Source organism: Mustela erminea, chromosome 8 (genome assembly GCF_009829155.1).
Source record: "Mustela erminea isolate mMusErm1 chromosome 8, mMusErm1.Pri, whole genome shotgun sequence".
In the NCBI taxonomy this organism is placed as follows: domain Eukaryota; kingdom Metazoa; phylum Chordata; class Mammalia; order Carnivora; family Mustelidae; genus Mustela; species Mustela erminea.
The window spans coordinates 8811069-8830855 of record NC_045621.1 but is presented as its reverse complement, the minus strand read 5'-3'; the positions used below and the strand labels follow the sequence as shown (position 1 = coordinate 8830855).

The 19787-nt window shown below is 35.7% G+C and overlaps 1 protein-coding gene across 1 annotated transcript in view; it reads left to right on the top strand.

Annotated features, from left to right (window-relative positions):
- PGAP1 (post-GPI attachment to proteins inositol deacylase 1) overlaps positions 1 to 19787 on the top strand; it is a 76992-nt gene that overhangs the window by 39650 nt on the left and 17555 nt on the right. The window contains exons 14-20 of the mRNA XM_032354283.1: positions 3323 to 3400; positions 6878 to 6953; positions 9240 to 9313; positions 9425 to 9476; positions 10010 to 10076; positions 10514 to 10622; positions 18589 to 18627. Coding sequence (XP_032210174.1) covers positions 3323 to 3400; positions 6878 to 6953; positions 9240 to 9313; positions 9425 to 9476; positions 10010 to 10076; positions 10514 to 10622; positions 18589 to 18627 — 495 coding nt within the window. The remainder of the gene's footprint in view (positions 1 to 3322; positions 3401 to 6877; positions 6954 to 9239; positions 9314 to 9424; positions 9477 to 10009; positions 10077 to 10513; positions 10623 to 18588; positions 18628 to 19787) is intronic.

Below are 19787 nucleotides of genomic sequence, written 5' to 3'. Positions count from 1 at the left end.
TCTGTTACCTCAGTTGTCCTTATTTTGTGTGTATTCATTCATATAGCTTTTGTATTCAAGAGATAAACATTGTGGGAAAGTGATTAGATTCATATGAGCATTTTAAATGTCTGTCACTGATTCTATCCTAGCCTTTTAGGCAGGAGCAAAACAAACAAAAGTAGTACAATATACTTAATGATAATCATTCACAAATCTTTCCTTAAATTTCCAATTTCGATAATATATCCTAGCTAATCTATAATTTAAGAGTTAGGAAGAAATAAATTATTAAAATCCTGATAGAATGCTACTTTGCTCCTATTTTTAAAAAGTTACCTCTTAAATAATAAAATCCTTATGTATATTTTTAATCTCAAGGAGTTCTAGACCCTGTGTTATTTCTTCTAAATGTTAGAAACAGCTGTCAAAACAGCAGAACAAGCTGTTCCAGCTGCTTATACTTTTATTTATTTATTTAAGATTTATTTATTTCAGACAGAGAGAGTCTCAAGCAGGTTCCCTGCTAAGTGGGGAGCCTGATACAGGGCTCGATCTCATGACTCTGCAATTATGACCTAGTCAAAACCAAGAGTCGGATGTGCAGATCATGACCTGAGCCAAAATCAAAAGTTGGACACTCAACTGACTGAGCCACCCTGGCACCCAACTGCTGCTGGTTTTTTTTATTTTTGTTTTTTTTTTAAGATTTTATTTATTTATTTGACAGCAATCACAAGTAGGCAGAGAGGCAGACAGAGAGAGAGGAAGGGAAGCAGGCTCCCTGCTGAGCAAGAGAGCAATCCCAGGACCCTGGAATCATGACCCAAGCCAAAGGGAGAAGCTTTAACCCATTGAGCCACCCAGGTGCCCTGCTGCTTGCTTTTTTTTTTTTTTTTTTAAAGATTTTATTTATTTATTTGACCAAGAGAGATCACAGTAGGCAGAGAGGCAGGCAGAGAGAGACGAGGAAGCAGGCTCCCCGCTGAGCAGAGAGCCCGATGTGGGGCTCGATCCCAGGACCCTGGGATCATGACCTGAGCTGAAGGCAAAGGCTTAACCCACTGAGCCACCCAGGTGCCCCTGCTGCTTGCTTTTTATAGTGAGTGCTGAAGGAGGTTGTCAGATAGCATTAAAAGCCTACTGAAATTTAGAGGGGGGAAGATGGGAGAAAGATGTTTAGAAAATAAGAATTAAAATATTCTGCAATCTTAGGTATTCATAGCAGATGAGGATTATAATTAATAAACATAAATAAATTTCTCCATTTTAATGAAAATCAAAATTATATGTTAGCCACTTCTAAAAAGGACACAAAGTTATTTTGAAATCAAGTTGAAGAGAAAGAAAAGATTAAAGTGAGAATATTTTATGAATTTTATTCATATTCATAACATTGCAACAAAAGTAGTGTCAGGTGACACTCATATCACTCTTAGCATTGTTGCTGACTGAACCGATAGTAAATAGCAGACGCCAGCAAAGCACCTGTAAATTCAGTTTTTAAATACCAATCATATGGAATTTTTCTGTCATGGGTACTGTAAAGAAGTTTCTGAAAACCCAAAGCACAACAAGCCAGGAATTTGGTAAGCCAAAATGGATTTATTGTTGAAAACAAAAATTTATAAAGATAACTAACAGAAAAAAAAATAACTGATATGAGAAAACTACCTTGTTGCCGTTTTGTCTTAATCATTTTAGTACCATAGTTTTGCTCTGTGCATCAAAACCTGGTATTTGATTTCCTGTGTGTGTTATTTCATCATTAAGGGTATTTTACCTTTAAAACACTGAAAAATTTCCAAACTTCATATTAATCTTACCTGTCAATCTAACAAGTTCATGAATATGATTATATTGTCAACTTCCTACTGATATTATAACTTTATAGGAACTTTATAAGGAAATTTTTTTTTACTCTGTTAACCTTTTTAAAGTATTCTGATCCTAACAAAAAAATTCTTGAGGAAAAAAAGTATTTTTGAGAATAAATAACAGGCTAGTAGAGTGGATAGCCATACAGAGTAACCAAGGTTCTTTCTAATTATCTTTCATAGTGTCTACGTCTGTTCCTTGGTCTCAGTTGCCTGTCAGTGTCATTTGTGAGGCCCTTATAAGGCCTTTTAATTTACATTAGAATGGATTAAGTCTGTTGCTGAGGCTTTGGCAAGTAAGTTGAGGTGAAGCCTCCTAGGTTAGAAAATACTCCCGGTGGATCTGGTCAGGTTGTCAGCCACTGGCTCGTGGTTCTTCAGCTTCAGCACCTCTGTTCACCTTGCCCACACAGGTGTTCCTGAAGAACACTGGAGAAAGTTAACTGCAGAAATTTCTTTTTTTTTTTTAAGATTTTTTTATTTATTTGACGGAGAGAGACACAGGGAGAGAGGGAACACAAGCAGAGGGAGTGGGAGAGGGAGAAGCAGACGCCCCGTGAATCGGGGAGACCAGCTTGGGGCTCGATCCCAGGACCCTGGGATCATGACCTGAGCTGAAGGCAGCGGCTTAACCCACTGAGCCATCCAGGTGCCCCTATTTTTTATTTTTATTTTTATTTTTTTTAAGATTTTAATTATTTATTTGACAGAGATCACAAGTAGGCAGAGAGGCAGGCAGAGAGAGAGGAGGAAGCAGACTCCCAGGGAGCCTGATGAGGGGCTTGATCCCAGGACCCTGGGATCATGACCTGAGCTGAAGGCAGAGGGTTTAACCCACTGAGCTACCCAGGTGCCCCAAAGATAGATTTTTATTTGATAAGGTGCTTTACTAGTTTTATTGTGTCTTCATGTCATTTACTGAGTAAGTTCCACGGGATGATAATCATATATATCATTAGACAACAACTCTTTACTGCTTCAGCTAGATCAGAATCATTTGAGATTAAGTTGCAACTCTTCATTATTTTTAGCATTCATTTATTCATCATCTATTGAATACTCTTTGTTGTATGCTAGCTACCAAAATAAATGTAGAAATCATATTATAATGTTATAAAAAGCAAATGGACAAATTATAAAAGATATCAAATCTGGAACTAATTATATAAAATAATTATATGTAGTATTAAATGTCATTTGTTTTACATGAAGTGATACAGTTCAAGGAATATTTTTGGCAGTCCATATTTACAAAATGTTAGGAATTTGAGTTTAGGATTATTGATCTGAAAATGTAAACATGGATATTTTATGAGGTACTGAATATAAAGTGTGAAATCAGTTTTTTAAAAACCAATTAATTAAGAAATAAGTATTTATAATTTCTTTGAACATGTTTTATGTTCTGTATACCTTTAGAAATAAAATCAGCTTTTTATATCCTTTTTTTTCTTTTTCTTTTTTAGTCTCTGACGTTAAGACTTCAAGACTATCTATCTTTGTCTCATCTTGTTGTTTATGTACCATCTATTCATGGAAGTAAGGTAACAAATGGATTAAGGTTGTTTTCAGAATGTTTAGTGGATACTCATGCTAAATTTTTAAGTTATTTTTGGATGAATTCTTTGACATAATGCTTATCTAAAACAATGACCAGTTTGGTGAAGACTGTTAAATCATTAAGATATCTACTCTAACTTGAACTAAGCAGAGTAAACCCAAGCCTCTGTGTTCAAAGTGGGAACATACTTTATGTATTAATCTTACAAAATTATTGAGTACCCTTTTATGTGCAAGACTCTGTGCAAGGAATTATAGGAGGCAAACAAATGAGGAAGACATGAATCCTATTCTCAAAAAACTACATACTGTTGGGTAGGGGGAGAGAAGCATTTGGAAGCAGAGGGAAGAGTGAGAATAAAAGAGGTACCCCCAAATATACTACAAATCAGAATATAGCAAATAAATGAAAGGTTTAAGAAGGGAAGATATCTCTGAATGGTGGAATGAGGAAAGGCTTTATTATGAGGTGATATTTTAAATTTCCTTAAAGGATAGTTAAAAGTTTTTATGCGTAACATAAACTTTGTAGACCTGTGCCATCCAATATGGGAGCTGCTGGCACATGTGGCTATTTAAATGAAAAGCAATTAAAACTAATAAAATTCAGCTCCTTAGTTATATTAGCTAAATATAATACTATATTAGCTAAATATAAAATAATACTATTTAGCTAATACTATATTAGCTAAATATAAAAATTAGTTATATTAGCTAAATATAATACTATATTAGCTAAATATAAAATAATACTATTTAGCTAATACTATATTAGCTAAATATAAAATAATACTAGTGACCACATTCCAGGTGGTCACTAGTAACAACACTATAGGAAGTTACAATGTCCAGCACTGCTGGGACAAAGAAACCATGAGATCCAAGCATGGAAGTGTGAATGTGTGAGATATGTATGGAAACAGTGAATAAGTAAATAGAAATTTAGAAAAGATGGCCACCATGGGAAGGATAATAGTGGAAGAAAAGTCTGGGAAAGTAGTTCATGGCCATACCCTCAAGGACCTTGACTGGAAGATTTAGGACTTCATAGAATTCAGGAGTTAGTAGGCAGCTGAAGGATTTTCACTGTAGTCGAAGTGGGATCAGAGCCATTTTGGAAGATGAATCTGTTTATGGTGTGCATGGATTAGAAACAGACGAGCTGCTGAATAAGGGGTTATGAGAGCTTGAACTAGGGAAGTGGGAGTAGAAATTAAAGGTTGGTGATTTTTAAGAGAAGTTGTGGGAGAGGGAAGCAAGAAGACAGAGGTAAAAACCTTCTACTTCCCTTTCCACATTTCACCTAACAAGTGTTATCCTAAGTGTTCCTGTTCTCCTTTTCATGACTCAACCAGATAACTTCTTAATTCCATGACACTTTGTTTATAACTTCTTGGAGGAATTATGCTGAATTATAATTTATTTGTTTATCTCTCTATTACCATAACCATATTGTAAATTCTTTGGGATTAAGACCAGATAGATTTTATTCTACTGTGCATCCTCATCCTTTAGCAACTCACTACCATGTAAGTGCTCAAAAAAATAGTTCTTTAATGAGAAAATTGTCGAGATTTGAGGGCAAAATCATTAGGAAAATTTTAAAGATACAGGGAAAAGGGGATGTAGTTGGGAGTTAACGCAAAGACTAAATCTCACAAGTACCTTATAATGAATACATTGTGTTTTGTTTTGCTTAGCTCAAGTGAAAGGTAATTCACCATCTTCAATTCTAAAAGCTCTCTTTAGGGGTTTTTTCTGTTTTTCTGTCAGGTAAGCTGGTTTCGAATGAATTTAAACATCTTTCCCAAACTTGGAAAGGCCCTGTCTCGTTATTCCAAGAAACTAACGAGCCTTTCACAAATAGCCAGCCTTAGCAGCCGAATGAATATTTAATATGTCTTAATGTTCTTTGAAAAGTAATGCTTGCTGACTCTACTGTTGCATACCCAGTCTCGCAAGGATGTTAATTTAGGCCTTTTATAATTTCTGCACATCTGTTATAAGATATGTAGAATGGTTTCTCAGGATACATATATTTAAATAGATAGCTTGAAAATTTTTTGTAGTCAACTCATAATATAGTTTTCAAAATGCAAATATGAAATTACTTGCATTTTTTGATGACAGAAAACAAAATAATTTCATTAGAAAGAGACAGATCCTCAAATTATTTTCTTGGGTATGGGTTTATTCCAAAAAGGGAGTAGCCAAATTTTTGAAGCAATAATAAAAATTGTATTATTTTAAATACCTATACAAAGCGATTTAAAATTGATTCTCTGTCTCAGGCGATTTCTCACCCAAAAGTGCTTTGTAAAAATATAGTCTTGTTCAGTAGATGATTGTTCTAACTTTGTAACAGCTGTTTTCTATAAGGAAAATGTCTGATGATAATTGTTGGCCTTTTAAGTATAGAAGGGTAGATAAAAGCAAATCCCCTTAACAAGTTTTTCCTTTTATTCCCAAGATGTGTACTGTAGTCAGATAGCATTTTCCCACATCTTTTTTTGACTTTCAGAAACAAAAAAATCCACCCAAGAGGCAAACAAAATAACAATTGCTTTAAGCACAATCCAATGTATACTTATTGGAAAAAACTAGGATAAACCTCATTGGCTTTCTTCTTCCTCTAGACAGCAGTCTACTTTCTAGCTACAATTTGGCATCAGATTAATTTGTTCTCCAGCTCCTATAGATCAAAGCAATTTGGTTTCCTTACGGAGATTATTCTAATGAAACCATTCTTACTGCAGTCAGCTTAGGGCAAAGTTCCTTATACCATTGTAGAAATGTTATTACATAAGAAATGTCATTACAAAACATCGTAATCATGCACATGTCACATTTTTTAAAGATAACATTTTTTTCATGCTTCGTACATAGTAAACCTTTTTTTCCATTTATTCTAATTCCTGTTTAGCTTAAAATAATCTTATACAAATAACTTTAGCCATCTGTAGATAAAAGGCAGTATGTCCATCTCCAAGTCTTTTGTTGTCTAATTAGAGTGTTGGAGATACATAATTAATATGGGATTTTTTAAAATTAAAATTCAAAATCATATTTCTTTTTTACTATGAAAATGTTGATTTTTATCTCAATCTCTAATTAATCTTGAGTTAACCTTGATTCTTAATGCTTTGACCCATCCTTTAAAGTCCTTCTTCTATAAACACCTGAAATTAACTGGAAGGAAACTGGACTGTATAGCAGCTGTTGTACAAATGATCCTGTAATAATTTATTAAGTTAAGCTTGTTCATCAGATTTTCTTAGCTTAACATCTCTCCTTGAGTAATTATTGCCATCTAAGTATAGCCAGAGTGAGAATGTGATAGGTAATAACTTCTCCAAAGCTGGTTTATTTATAGACTTTTATCCACTCAAACATCGAGTGAAGGTATTTTACTATACATTTAATTCTATTTTTTTCTAAAAAAACAATGTTTTATATTTTAGTTTGTTGTAGATTGTGAATTCTTTAAAAAAGAGACACGATCCATTCAGCTTCCTGTAACTCATCTTTTTTCCTTTGGTAAGTACTTTGATTTTAGAAGCCTTAAGAATTTCTTTTTTTTTTTTTTTTTTAAGTAGACTCCACACCCAGCATGGAGCCCAGAACAGGGCTTGAACTCAGGACCCCAAAATCAAGACCTGAGCTGAGGTAACAGTTGGATGGTCAACCGACTGAGCCACCCAGGCATCCCAGGAATTAATTTTATTTTTAACAGAGTTCTTATTTATTTTGCCAGTCAGTTGCAATAATGAAGAGCCTATAACTTTATATATTGTGTATTTCAAGTTTAGTTCTTAGAATAGCCATATCATGTGTTCCAGTGGTTTGATTGTTATTTTAATAGCGGGCTAGAGGTCACCTTCTGAGAAGTGAAATTTAACTTTCTCCCTGGTCATACACATTTGCAAATAATCGTGTGTGTGTGTGTGTGTTTGGTGGTCTTCCATGAATTTATACTGCATGTTGGCCCTTTTAATAAAATGTTTATTATAAGGTATAAATTGCTGTCTGCCCTTGGAAGTTTCAAGATTTCTCCAAATATTTTCCCCATTTTTTTTTTAAGGTTTTATTTATTTATTTGACAGACAGAGATCACAAGTAGGCAGAGAGGAGGGGGGAGAAGCAGGGTTCATGCTGAGCAGAGCCTGATGCAGGGCTCGATCCCAGGACCCTGAGATCATGACCTGAGCTGAAGGCAGAGGCTTAACCCACTGAGCCACCCAGGTGCCCCCCATTTTTTTTTTTTATTGTGGTAAAATACATGTAACTAAATATGCCTTTAAATTTTATTTTGAAATAATTTTGAGCACTCAGAACAGTTACAGAAAGAGCACGGGGTTCTGTATCCTTCATTTACCTTAATGTAAAAAATGCAGTTGTCAAAACTAAGAAATTATTATTCGTACAACATTGTTAACTAAATTACAGGCTTTGTTTGGTTTTCATCGGTTTTTCCACCAGTGTTCTCCACATTCCCACACTGCATTCAGTTGTCATGTCCTGTTTATCTCCTCTAATCTTTGAGAGTTCCTCAGTTTTTCCTTGTCTTTTATAATTTCGACATATTTTGAAAAGTACTTGTAAAGTATTTTGTAAAATATCAGATACTTGGATTTGTCTAATGCTTTCGTATGATTAGATTACAGTTGTGCATTTTTAGCAAGCATATCACCAGAGCTATGTGTACTTCTCATTGTATCCTATGGATGGACATGTGATATCACTACGTCTAATTACTAATAATGTTAATCTTGATTCCTTGGTTAAGGTAGTATCTTCCAGGTTTCTCCACTGTAAATTTATTTGTTTCCTGTTTGTATTTAATAAATGTCTTGGGGGAGCTACTTTGAGAATGTTTCAGTACCCTTTTATCTTCAAAATAACCCACTAATTTTAGCATCCATTGGTTCCTCTAGTCTGAGGCAGTTATTACTGGTATTCTGTATTTGTTGGAATTCTTATGAAAGGAAAGTTGTCCCTTTTCCATTTATTTGCTTAGTCAAATTTTATTTATGTCTGTATGACTCATGGATATTTTTTCATTGGATTATAATTTAATATTATCATCTCATTTTTTTGCTTAAGTTGTTCCAGCTTTGGATATTGGGAGCTCATTTTAGATTGGCTCCTTGCTCTTTTGACATGGCCTATCCTTAAAATATATATTTTTTAATACTCCATTTATGAAAAAAATCTGTTACTTCAGAGAAGAAACTGTTTTAGATTTTTATCCCTCACCCACCTTTTGGCGGGGGGTAAGAAAGATACTCAGAACAATACAGAAATGGTAAGTCTGAATCACTTATCTAATTAAAAATAAGATTAAAGGGGTGACTCAGTGGGTTGAGCCTCTGCCTTCGGCTCAGGTAATGGTCTCAGGGTCCTGGGATTGAGTCCCATCGGGCTCTCTGCTTGGTGGGAAGCCTGCTTCCCTCTCTCTCTGCCTGCCTTCTGCCTGCTTGTGATATTGCTCTCTCTGTCAAATGAATAAATAAAATCTTTAGGAAAAAAGAAAGATGAGATTAAAGACTTATAAAATGAAAGATCTACAAAGAAAGCATACCTGTTTGAAATTGAAAATATGTAGTTGACTTTTAAAATACATATATTGTAAATGTTGTCTGGAGTGTATTGAAAGAGGGTAGGATTTTTAGGAGTTCACTCCTTCATAAACAGAAATGAAAACCTATAAATTATTTTTTAATATTAAAAATGTATTAGCATTAGTTAAACACTGTTAAGCAATCAGTACTCTTTTAAAAACTGTTTGGTATTCTAAGTAATACAGTACTTTCAATTCAACAGGACTGTCTTCAAGGAAAGTGATATTAAATACAAGTGGCCTGTTTTATAATATAGAACTTCTAAACTTTGGACAGGTAATTATCCTGATTATAACAAGGATTTGATTTTATCTCACTGTTTAGTTAAGCAAACAAAATAAACTTTTGTTTTTCTTGTTTTTGTTTTTGTGGTCAAACTCTTATTAGATATACCAGGCTTTTAAAATCAACGTAGTAAGCAAGTGCTCAGGAGTCAAAGGTAAGTGTATTTCTGAGAAGAATGGTATTGGTCATTTGAAGAATCAATAGACCTCACTCGAATTTTATATAATATTTGTTTATTTTTGTGAATTAAGATTAGATTATGATAGTAGAAAAGCTGTATTTCCAAGAGATTTAACATAGACCCTTTCTTAATACTAAGTATCTTCAACTGTATCAGTTTAAATACCTACTTTTTTAAAATGCTATATATATTTTTCTATCTCATTATTAATAGTAATTCAGTTTAGCTGTTTTACCAGTTTCTTAGTTTGCTCTAGTTTCCTAGTTTACCTAGTTGGTTTTTTTTGTTTTTTTTTTGTTTTTTTGTTTTTACCTACTCTCCTCTAGTTTTCTCTACCAGTTTCCATATACTCTAATATCTTTTGTAAGTCTAATTAAATATTATTCAATAATTCTTGGTAATTCTTTATATCATCTAAGTCTTACTGGTTATTTTTTATGATTGGGGAACTGGTAGGTAGGTATTGTAGTAGGTTTATAACACATATTTCCCTTATATTTCCACAGAAGAAATAACTAGTATCTATAAACTTCATATTCCTTGGTCTTACGAAGATTCACTTACTATTGCGCAGTGAGTATATGAAAGAATTTATCTTAAACTTTGGCCATTTTGAATAGTACATATTCTTCTTAGTTTATTTAAATCATAGTGAAATTTTAATGAAACTATTTAAGTGCCTCTTAATAAAATGTACCTATCCTTTAGGTAGCATTATGTTCATAAGATAATATAATAAGACAATGTAGTATTCTTATCTAAATGATATATAATTTAAACTTTACTTGCCTGGAGCATTGACCCCTTCCTAGACTGTCCTCCAATGCCTGTTCTAGATGACGGAGCATTCAAACAACTGTGATAAAATTGAAAAAATGTCCATCTATAATAACGTCTCTGACATTTGTCTTCCTCTCCATTATTTCATTGTGCTGTGCGAGGATTGATTTAGCAATGGATATTTAACAGCATTTTGTATTTGAGAATTAATATTTAAGTTATCTTTTCAGGGTACCATCTTCTACAGAAATTTCTCTGAAACTCCACATTGCTCAACCAGAAAACGACAGCCATGTAGCATTATTAAAAATGTATACATCTTCAGATTGTCAGTATGAAGTAAGTTGCATGTTTGCTTAACTTTTAAGATTTAGTTATAGAATACACAGGAAGTACATTTTTATATTAACCATAGATATATGGCAATGTGGAAGCCAATAAATACATGAAATGGACTTTTATGATGCCTTAAATATTCTCCATTTTGCCTGTCAGCACCACCTCAGTATTTCCTCAGGCTGGACCATTGAAAGTATATTTCTTAATAAGTAATAGAAAATAAAATTGAGACTATAGATTAACCTTCTAAGTTTGGAGGCCCAAAGTTCAAAATTCTCTATAAATTGAAGAACGTCATGAAATCAGCTCACATGGCTTTACTGCAGTAATTAAAATGATATATGTTGGTTTCCACCTTTACTGGATAAGCGTAAGACTCTTCTTTTCACTAGCTTTTTAAATCAGTTTGTCATTTATATGTGCGGTGTAGTATGCCTGCTGTGTTTGTTTTACTACCACAGTACACCTCTGCTCCAAGAGAAGGGAGATAAACTTGACTGACATATACTTTTGTGGATTCATAAACTATAGGAGTCCCTCTGTATCAGAACATCCCAGGTTCTAAGGATTCCAGATTTAAGAGATTATACATTTTAATGGTGATTTCTGGTTTATGTGAAATATCTTCATTCTATTCAGTTCCTTTAAAACAACCTTAAATATTTGGGTTCTTCATTAGAATTTACTTGGGGTGGACTAGAATTGGTAGGTCAGACTGTATGTTGGCAACAAGTTTCATTGGACCTCAATTACGACTTACTTTGGATTTCATAGTATTTATTAATGCTTTAATATCTTTCTCTTTTTAACACTGAAGGATTTTATAGGGCTATAATGGTTTTTAACGTGTGCCTTCATATTTCTAATAGTGATAGCAAAAATTCCATTAATAATTTGGCTACAAATACTGCACACTAAAAAAACCCATGTTTTTATAAGTACTTTGTTTTTAAAAAGTAAGTATTTTGAAGTCATTTTATAATTTCTGTATGAAATACATATTTCCTTTTTATGCAGACTTCTTAATATTAAAAAAAGTGTATTTATAATAGAGATAATAATTGATGAATTTCTTTTTAAAATATTGTTTTGGCTTAAATTTTACCAAATGTGCTCTGTTTCTGGTCTTATATCCTATAAAACTTGTTTTTGTGAAATTTACTCAGAATTGCCTTAGCTTAACTATACTTAGTGCTATACAGTTGTAGGTTTGAGACTTAAAATACTGGTTATGTAATAGGTTAATTTGTGTTTAATTGTTCAGCAAACATATGTATAGCTTCCTAATTCAGTCGTTCAGTCAAGTCCTTTAGCTTGAATCACGTGGTACTAAGATATTCTGGTTAATCAAATATCCTAGTTAGTAAAGGGTTACTACAAGTACCATAGCATTCATCCAGTTGTCAGAGAATTAGAATCCAGGAAAATATGCTGAACAATAAAACTACACTTAATACAAATTAAAATTTGTGGTTCAGAGGATTCTTATAGTACCATAAATGAATTTAGGTCAGTCATTATTAAAAAAATTAATGATTGAGGGAGGAGTCAAGATGGCGGAGAAGTAGCAGGCTGAGACTACTTCAGCTAGCAGGAGATCAGCTAGATAGCTTATCTAAAGATTGCAAACACCTGCAAATCCATCGGCAGATCGAAGAGAAGAACAGCAATTCTAGAAACAGAGAAACAACCACTTTCTGAAAGGTAGGACCGGCGGAGAAGTGAATCCAAAACGACCGGAAGATAGACCCCGGGGGGAGGGGCCGGCTCCCGGCAAGCGGCGGAGCAATGGAGCACAAAATCGGGACTTTCAAAAGTCTGTTCCGCTGAGGGACATAGCTCCAGAGGCTAAACCGGGGTGAAGCCCACGTGGGGTCAGCGTGGCCTCAGGTCCCGCAGGGTCACAGAAGGATCGGGGGTGTCTGAGTGTCACAGAGCTTATGGGTTTTGGAACGGGGAAGCCGGCTACAGAGACAGAGCCGACAGTAAGCTCACAGCTCGGGGTTACCTTGAACCGGTCGCAGGCTCGGTGAGCTCGGAGTGCGGCCGGAGGTCAGGCACATGGGAGTTACTGGGCGCTGTTCTCTGAGGGCGCACTGAGGAGTGGGGCCCCGGGCTCTCATCTCCTCCAGGCCGGAGACCAGGAGGCCGCCATTTGTATTCCCGTCCTCCGGAACTCTACAGAAAGCGCTCAGGGAACAAAAGCTCCTGAAAGCAAACCCGAGCGGATTACTCAGCCCGGCCCCTGGTAAGGGCGGTGCAATTCCACCTGGGGCAAAGACACTTGAGAATCAATACAACAGTCCCCTCCCCAAGAAGATCAACAAGAAATCCAGCCAAGACCAAGTTCACCTACCAAGGAGTGCGGTTTCAATACCAAGGAGAGCAGCAGAATTCCAGAGAAGGAGAAAGCAAAGCACGGAACTCATGGCTTTCTCCCTGTGATTTTTTAGTCTTGCAGTTAATTTAATTTTTTTCTTTTTCATTTTTTTCTCTTCTTCTAAAATTTTTTTGAACTTTTACCCCTTTCTTTTTTAAAGTTTTTTAACTAGTTTATCTAATAATATATATATTTTCTTTTTTATACCTTTCTTTATTCGTTTCCTTTTTTTAATTCTTTTTTTTCTTTCTTTCTTTCTTTTTGAACCTCTTTTTATCCCCTTTCTCCCCCCTCACGATTTGGGATCTCTTCTGATTTGGTTAAAGCATATTTTCCTGGGGTTGTTGCCACCCTTTTAGTATTTTACTTGCTCCTTCATATACTCTTATCTGGACAAAATGACAAGGCAGAAAAATTCACCACAAAAAAAAGAACAAGAGGCAGTACCGAAGGCTAGGGACCTAATCAATACAGACATTGGTAATATATCAGATCTAGAGTTCAGAATGACGATTCTCAAGGTTCTAGCCGGGCTCGAAAAAGGCATGGAAGATATTAGAGAAACCCTCTCGGGAGATATAAAAGCCCTTTCTGGAGAAATAAAAGAACTAAAATCTAACCAAGTTGACATCAAAAAAGCTATTAATGAGGTGCAATGAAAAATGGAGGCTCTCACTGCTAGGATAAATGAGGCAGAAGAAAGAATTAGCGATATAGAAGACCAAATTACAGAGAATAAAGAAGCTGAGCAAAAGAGGGACAAACAGATACTGGACCACGAGGGGAGAATTCAAGAGATAAGTGACACCCTAAGACAAAACAACATTAGAATAATTGGGATTCCAGAAGAAGAAGAAAGAGAGAGGGGAGCAGAAGGTATACTGGAGAGAATTATTGGGGAGAATTTCCCCAATATGGCAAAGGTAATGAGCATCAAAATTCAGGAGGTTCAGAGAACGCCTCTCAAAATCAATAAGAATAGGCCCACACCCCGTCACCTAATAGTAAAATTTACAAGTCTTAGTGACAAAGAGAAAATCCTGAAAGCAGCCCGGGAAAAGAAGTCTGTAACATACAATGGTAAAAATATTAGATTGGCAGCTGACTTATCCACAGAGACCTGGCACACCAGAAAGAGCTGGCATGATATTTTCAGAGCACTAAACGAGAAAAACATGCAGCCAAGAATACTATATCCAGCTAGGCTATCACTGAAAATAGAAGGAGAGATTAAAAGCTTCCAGGACAAACAAAAACTGAAAGAATGTGCAAACACCAAACCAGCTCTACAGGAAATATTGAAAGGGGTCCTCTAAGCAAAGAGAGAGCCTACAAGTGGTAGATCAGAAAGGAACAGAGACCATATACAGTAACAGTCACCTTACAGGCAATACAATGGCACTAAATTCATATCTCTCAATAGTTACCCTGAATGTTAATGGGCTAAATGCCCCAATCGAAAGACACAGGGTATCAGAATGGATAAAAAAACAAAACCCATCTATATGTTGCCTCCAAGAAACTCATTTTAAGCCCGAAGACACCTCCAGATTTAAAGTGAGGGGGTGGAAAAGAATTTACCATGCTAATGGACATCAGAAGAAAGCAGGAGTGGCAATCCTTATATCAGATCAATTAGATTTTAAGCCAAAGACTGTAATAAGAGATGAGGAAGGACATTATATCATACTCAAAGGGTCTGTCCAACAAGAAGATCTAACAATTTTAAATATCTATGCCCCCAACGTGGGAGCAGCCAACTATATAAACCAATTAATAACAAAATCAAAGAAACACATCAACAATAATACAATAATAGTAGGGGACTTTAACACTCCCCTCACTGAAATGGACAGATTATGCAAGCAAAAGATCAACAAGGAAATAAAGGCCTTAAACGACACACTGGACCAGATAGACATCAGTTTCAGAACATTTCATCCCAAAGCAACAGAATACACATTCTTCTCTAGTGCACATGGAACATTCTCCAGAATAGATCACATCCTCAGTCCTAAATCAGGACTCAACCAGTATCAAAAGATTGGGATCATTCCCTGCATATTTTCAGACCACAATGCTCTGAAGCTAGAACTCAACCACAACAGGAAGTTTGGAAAGAACCCAAATACATGGAGACTAAACAGCATCCTTCTAAAGAATGAATGGTCAACCGGGAAATTAAAGAAGAATTGAAAAAAATCATGGAAACAAATGATAATGAAAATACAACGGTTGAAAATCTGTGGGACACAACAAAGGCAGTCCTGAGAGGAAAATATATAGCAGGACAAGCCTTTCTCAAGAAACAAGAAAGGCCTCAGGTACACAACCTAACCCTACACCTAAAGGAGCTGGAGAAAGAACAAGAAAGAAACCCTAAACCCAGCAGGAGAAGAGAAATCATAAAGATCAGAGCAGAAATCAATGAAATAGAAACCAAAAAAACAATAGAGCAAATCAACGAAACTAGGAGCTGGTTCTTTGAAGGAATTAATAAAATTGATAAACCCCTGGCCAGACTTATCAAAAAGAAAAGAAAAAGGACCCAAATAAATAAAATCATGAATGAAAGAGGAGAGATCTCAACTAACACCAAAGAAATACAGACTATTATAAGAACATACTATGAGCAACTCTACGCCAACAAATTTGACAATCTGGAAGAAATGGATGCATTCCTAGAAACATATAAACTACCACAACTGAACCAGGAAGAAATAGAAAGCCTGAACAGACCCATAACCAGTAAGGAGATTGAAACAGTCATTAAAAATCTCCAAACAAACAAAATACCAGGCCAGACGGCTTCCCGGGGGAATCCTACCAAACATTTAAAGAACTAATTCCTATTCTCCTGAAACTGTTCCAAAAAATAGAAATGGAAGGAGAACTTCCAAACTCATTTTATGAGGCCACCATCACCTTGATCCCAAAACCAGACAAGGATCCCATCAAAAAAGAGAGCTATAGACCAATATCCTTGATGAACACAGATGCGAAAATTCTCACCAAAATACTAGCCAATAGGATTCAACAGTACATTAAAAGGATTATTCACCACGACCAAGTAGGTTTTATTCCAGGGCTGCAAGGTTGGTTCAACATCTGCAAATCAGTCAATGTGATACAACACATCAATAAAAGAAAGAACAAGAACCATATGATACTCTCAATAGATGCTGAAAAAGCATTTGACAAAGTACAGCATCCCTTCCTGATCAAAACTCTTCAAAGTGTAGGGATAGAGGGCACATACCTCAATATCATCAAAGCCATCTATGAAAAACCCACCGCAAAAATCATTCTCAATGGAGAAAAACTGAAAGCTTTTCCGCTAAGGTCAGGAACACGGCAGGGATGTCCATTATCACCACTGCTATTCAACATAGTACTAAAGGTCCTAGCCTCAGCAATCAGACAACAAAAGGAAATTAAAGGCATCCAAATCGGCAAAGAAGAAGTCAAATTATCACTCTTCGCAGATGATATGATACTATATGTGGAAAACCCAAAAGACTCCACTCCAAAACTGCTAGAACTTGTACAGGAATTCACTGAAGTGTCAGGATATAAAATCAATGCACAGAAATCAGTTGCATTTCTCTACACCAACAACAAGACAGAAGAAAGAGAAATTAAGGAGTCAATCCTATTTACAATTGCACCCCAAACCATAAGATACCTAGGAATAAACCTAACCAAAGAGGCTAAGAATCTATACTCAGAAAACTATAAAGTACTCATGAAAGAAATGAGGAAGACACAAAGAAATGGAAAAATGTTCCATGCTCCTGGATTGGAAGAATAAATATTGTGAAAATGTCTATGCTACCTAAAGCAATCTACATATTTAATGCAGTTCCTATCGAAGTACCATCCATCTTTTTCAAAGAAATGGAACAAATAATTCTAAAATTTATATGGAGCCAGAAAAGACCTCGAATAGCCAAAGGGATATTGAAAAAGAAAGCCAACGTTGGTGGCATCACAATTCCGGACTTCAAGCTCTATTACAAAGCTGTCATCATCAAGACAGCATGGTACTGGCACAAAAACAGACACATAGATCAATGGAACAAAATAGAGAGCCCAGAAATAGACCCTCAACTCTATGGTCAACTATCTTCGACAAAGCAGGGAAGAATGTCCAATGGAAAAAAGACAGCCTCTTCAATAAATGGTGTTGGGAAAATTGGACAGCCACATGCAGAAAAATGAAATTGGACCATTTCCTTATACCACACACGAAAATGGACTCCAAATGGATGAAGGACCTCAATGTGAGAAAGGAATCCATCAAAATCCTTGAGGAGAACACAGGCAGCAACCTCTTCGACCTCAGCCGCAGCAACATCTTCCTAGGAACATCGCCAAAGGCAAGGGAAGCAAGGGCAAAAATAAACTATTGGGATTTCATCAAGATCAAAAGCTTTTGCACAGCAAAGGAAACAGTTAACAAAATCAAAAGACAACTGACAGAATGGGAGAAGATATTTGCAAACGACATATCCGATAAAGGACTAGTGTCCAAAATCTATAAAGAACTTAGCAAACTCAACACCCAAAGAACAAATAATCCAATCAAGAAATGGGCAGAAGACATGAACAGACATTTCTGCAAAGAAGACATCCAGATGGCCAACAGACATATGAAAAAGTGCTCCATATCACTCGGCATCAGGGAAATACAAATCAAAACCACAATGAGATATCACCTCACACCAGTCAGAATGGCTAAAATCAACAAGTCAGGAAATGACAGATGCTGGCGAGGATGTGCAGAAAGGGGAACGCTCCTACACTGTTGGTGGGAATGCAAACTGGTGCAACCACTCTGGAAAACAGCATGTAGATTCCTCAAAATGTTGAAAGTAGAACTGCCCTATGACCCAGCAATTGCACTACTGGGTATTTACCCTAAAGATACAAACGTAGTGATCCAAAGGGGCACGTGCACCCGAATGTTTATAGCAGCAATGTCCACAATAGCCAAACTATGGAAACAACCTAGATGTCCATCAACAGATGAATGGATAAAGAAGATATGGTATATATACACAATGGAATACTATGCAGCCATCAAAAGAAATGAAATCTTGCCATTTGCGACAACATGAATGGAACTAGAGCATATCATGCTTAGCGAAATAAGTCAAACGGAGAAAGACAACTATCCTATGATCTCCCTGATATGAGGAAGTGGTGATGCAACATGGGGGCTTAAGTGGGTTGGAGAAGAATCAATGAAACAAGATGGGATTGGGAGGGAGACAAACCATAAGTGACTCTTAATCTCACAAAACAAACTGAGGGTTGCTGGGGGGAGGGGAGTTTGGAGAAGGGGAGTGGGGTTATGGACATTGGGGAGGGTATGTGCTTTGGTGAGTTCTGTGAAGTGTGTCAACCTGGCGATTCACAGACCTGTACCCCTGGGGATAAAAATACATTTTTATAAAAAATTAAAAATTAAAAAAAATTAATGATTATGTGTAGAGATGCACAGAAGTGCTTAGTTTAATAAAATGTGAACTAGAAGGCTTTAGGAGAAATAACCTTTTTTTTTTTTTAATTTTTTTAAACTAGGTGACAGTTAAGACTTCCTTTTCACAAATACTTGGACAGGTAAGTGATTCCTGTTTGATTATGGGTTGCCTTAATCATATTATAAGGCAAGGGTTGCAGACTTTTTTCTGGGAAGGTCCAGATAATAAAATATTTTAACAAGCTAAATATGGTCTCTTGCTGCTGGAACTGTTGCAGCTGCTTCTTTCTTTTTGACTTTTCTCCTTTTCCTTCTTTTCCCCTCTTCAGTAAAATCCAACACCAATTCTTGGCAGACATCAGTTGGCCATGCCTGGCTTTAAGGTGATGCTTTCATTCCTAGAGATGAGAGCTGATTCCTGATTGTCAAATTAGTGTTTTTGGCTAATTGAATGTCATATTAAGATTTCATGTTGCACATACTATGCTATAATTCATAGTCCAGTAAAATTTGTAGGCTCTGTTACATAAACACACATTTTCAAATAACTTTTTATGTTGTATGTGCTTAATCTGTAAAATAAAAAGTAAATTATATTAAAAATAAACATGTTGAAATACTTTAAATTTACTATTTTTTGAGTTGAAATACTTTAAATTTACTGTTGCTTTAGTTCATAAGCAAATAGTGTTATAAAATAATTTATTGTGGGTGCCTGGGTGACTCAGTGGGTTAAGTCACTGCCTTTGGCTCAAGTCATGATCCCAGAGTCCTAGGACCAAGTCCCATATGGGGCTTCCCCTGCTCTGCAGGGAATCTGCTTCTCCTTATTCCCTCTGCCTTCCAACTCCCTCTGCTTGTGCTCTGTCTCTCTCTCACTCTCTATTACTCAACATCATTATAATTTGCGGAATTGTAAAACCTGACATGAATAATAATATTAATTAATCAAAAATTATATCTCATTTTAAAACTCACAAAAGTTTTATTGTGTCTTCTATTATTTTTTATTTTTTTGTTGTGGCATAGCATAGCAGAATTTTAAAAATTTAAGTCCTTTAACTGTAATTATAAAACTCACAAATCAAAATTAACCCAGAAATTTTTTTAATACTTTTTTTTTTTTTTAAGATTTTATTTATTTATTTGACAGAGATCACAAGTAGGCAGAGAGGCAGGCAGAGAGAGCGGGAAGCAGGCTCCCTGCTGAGCAGAGAACCCGATGCGGGCTCCATCCTAGGACTGAGATCATGACCTGAGCTGAAGGCAGAGGCTTTAACCCACTTAGCCACTCAGGTGC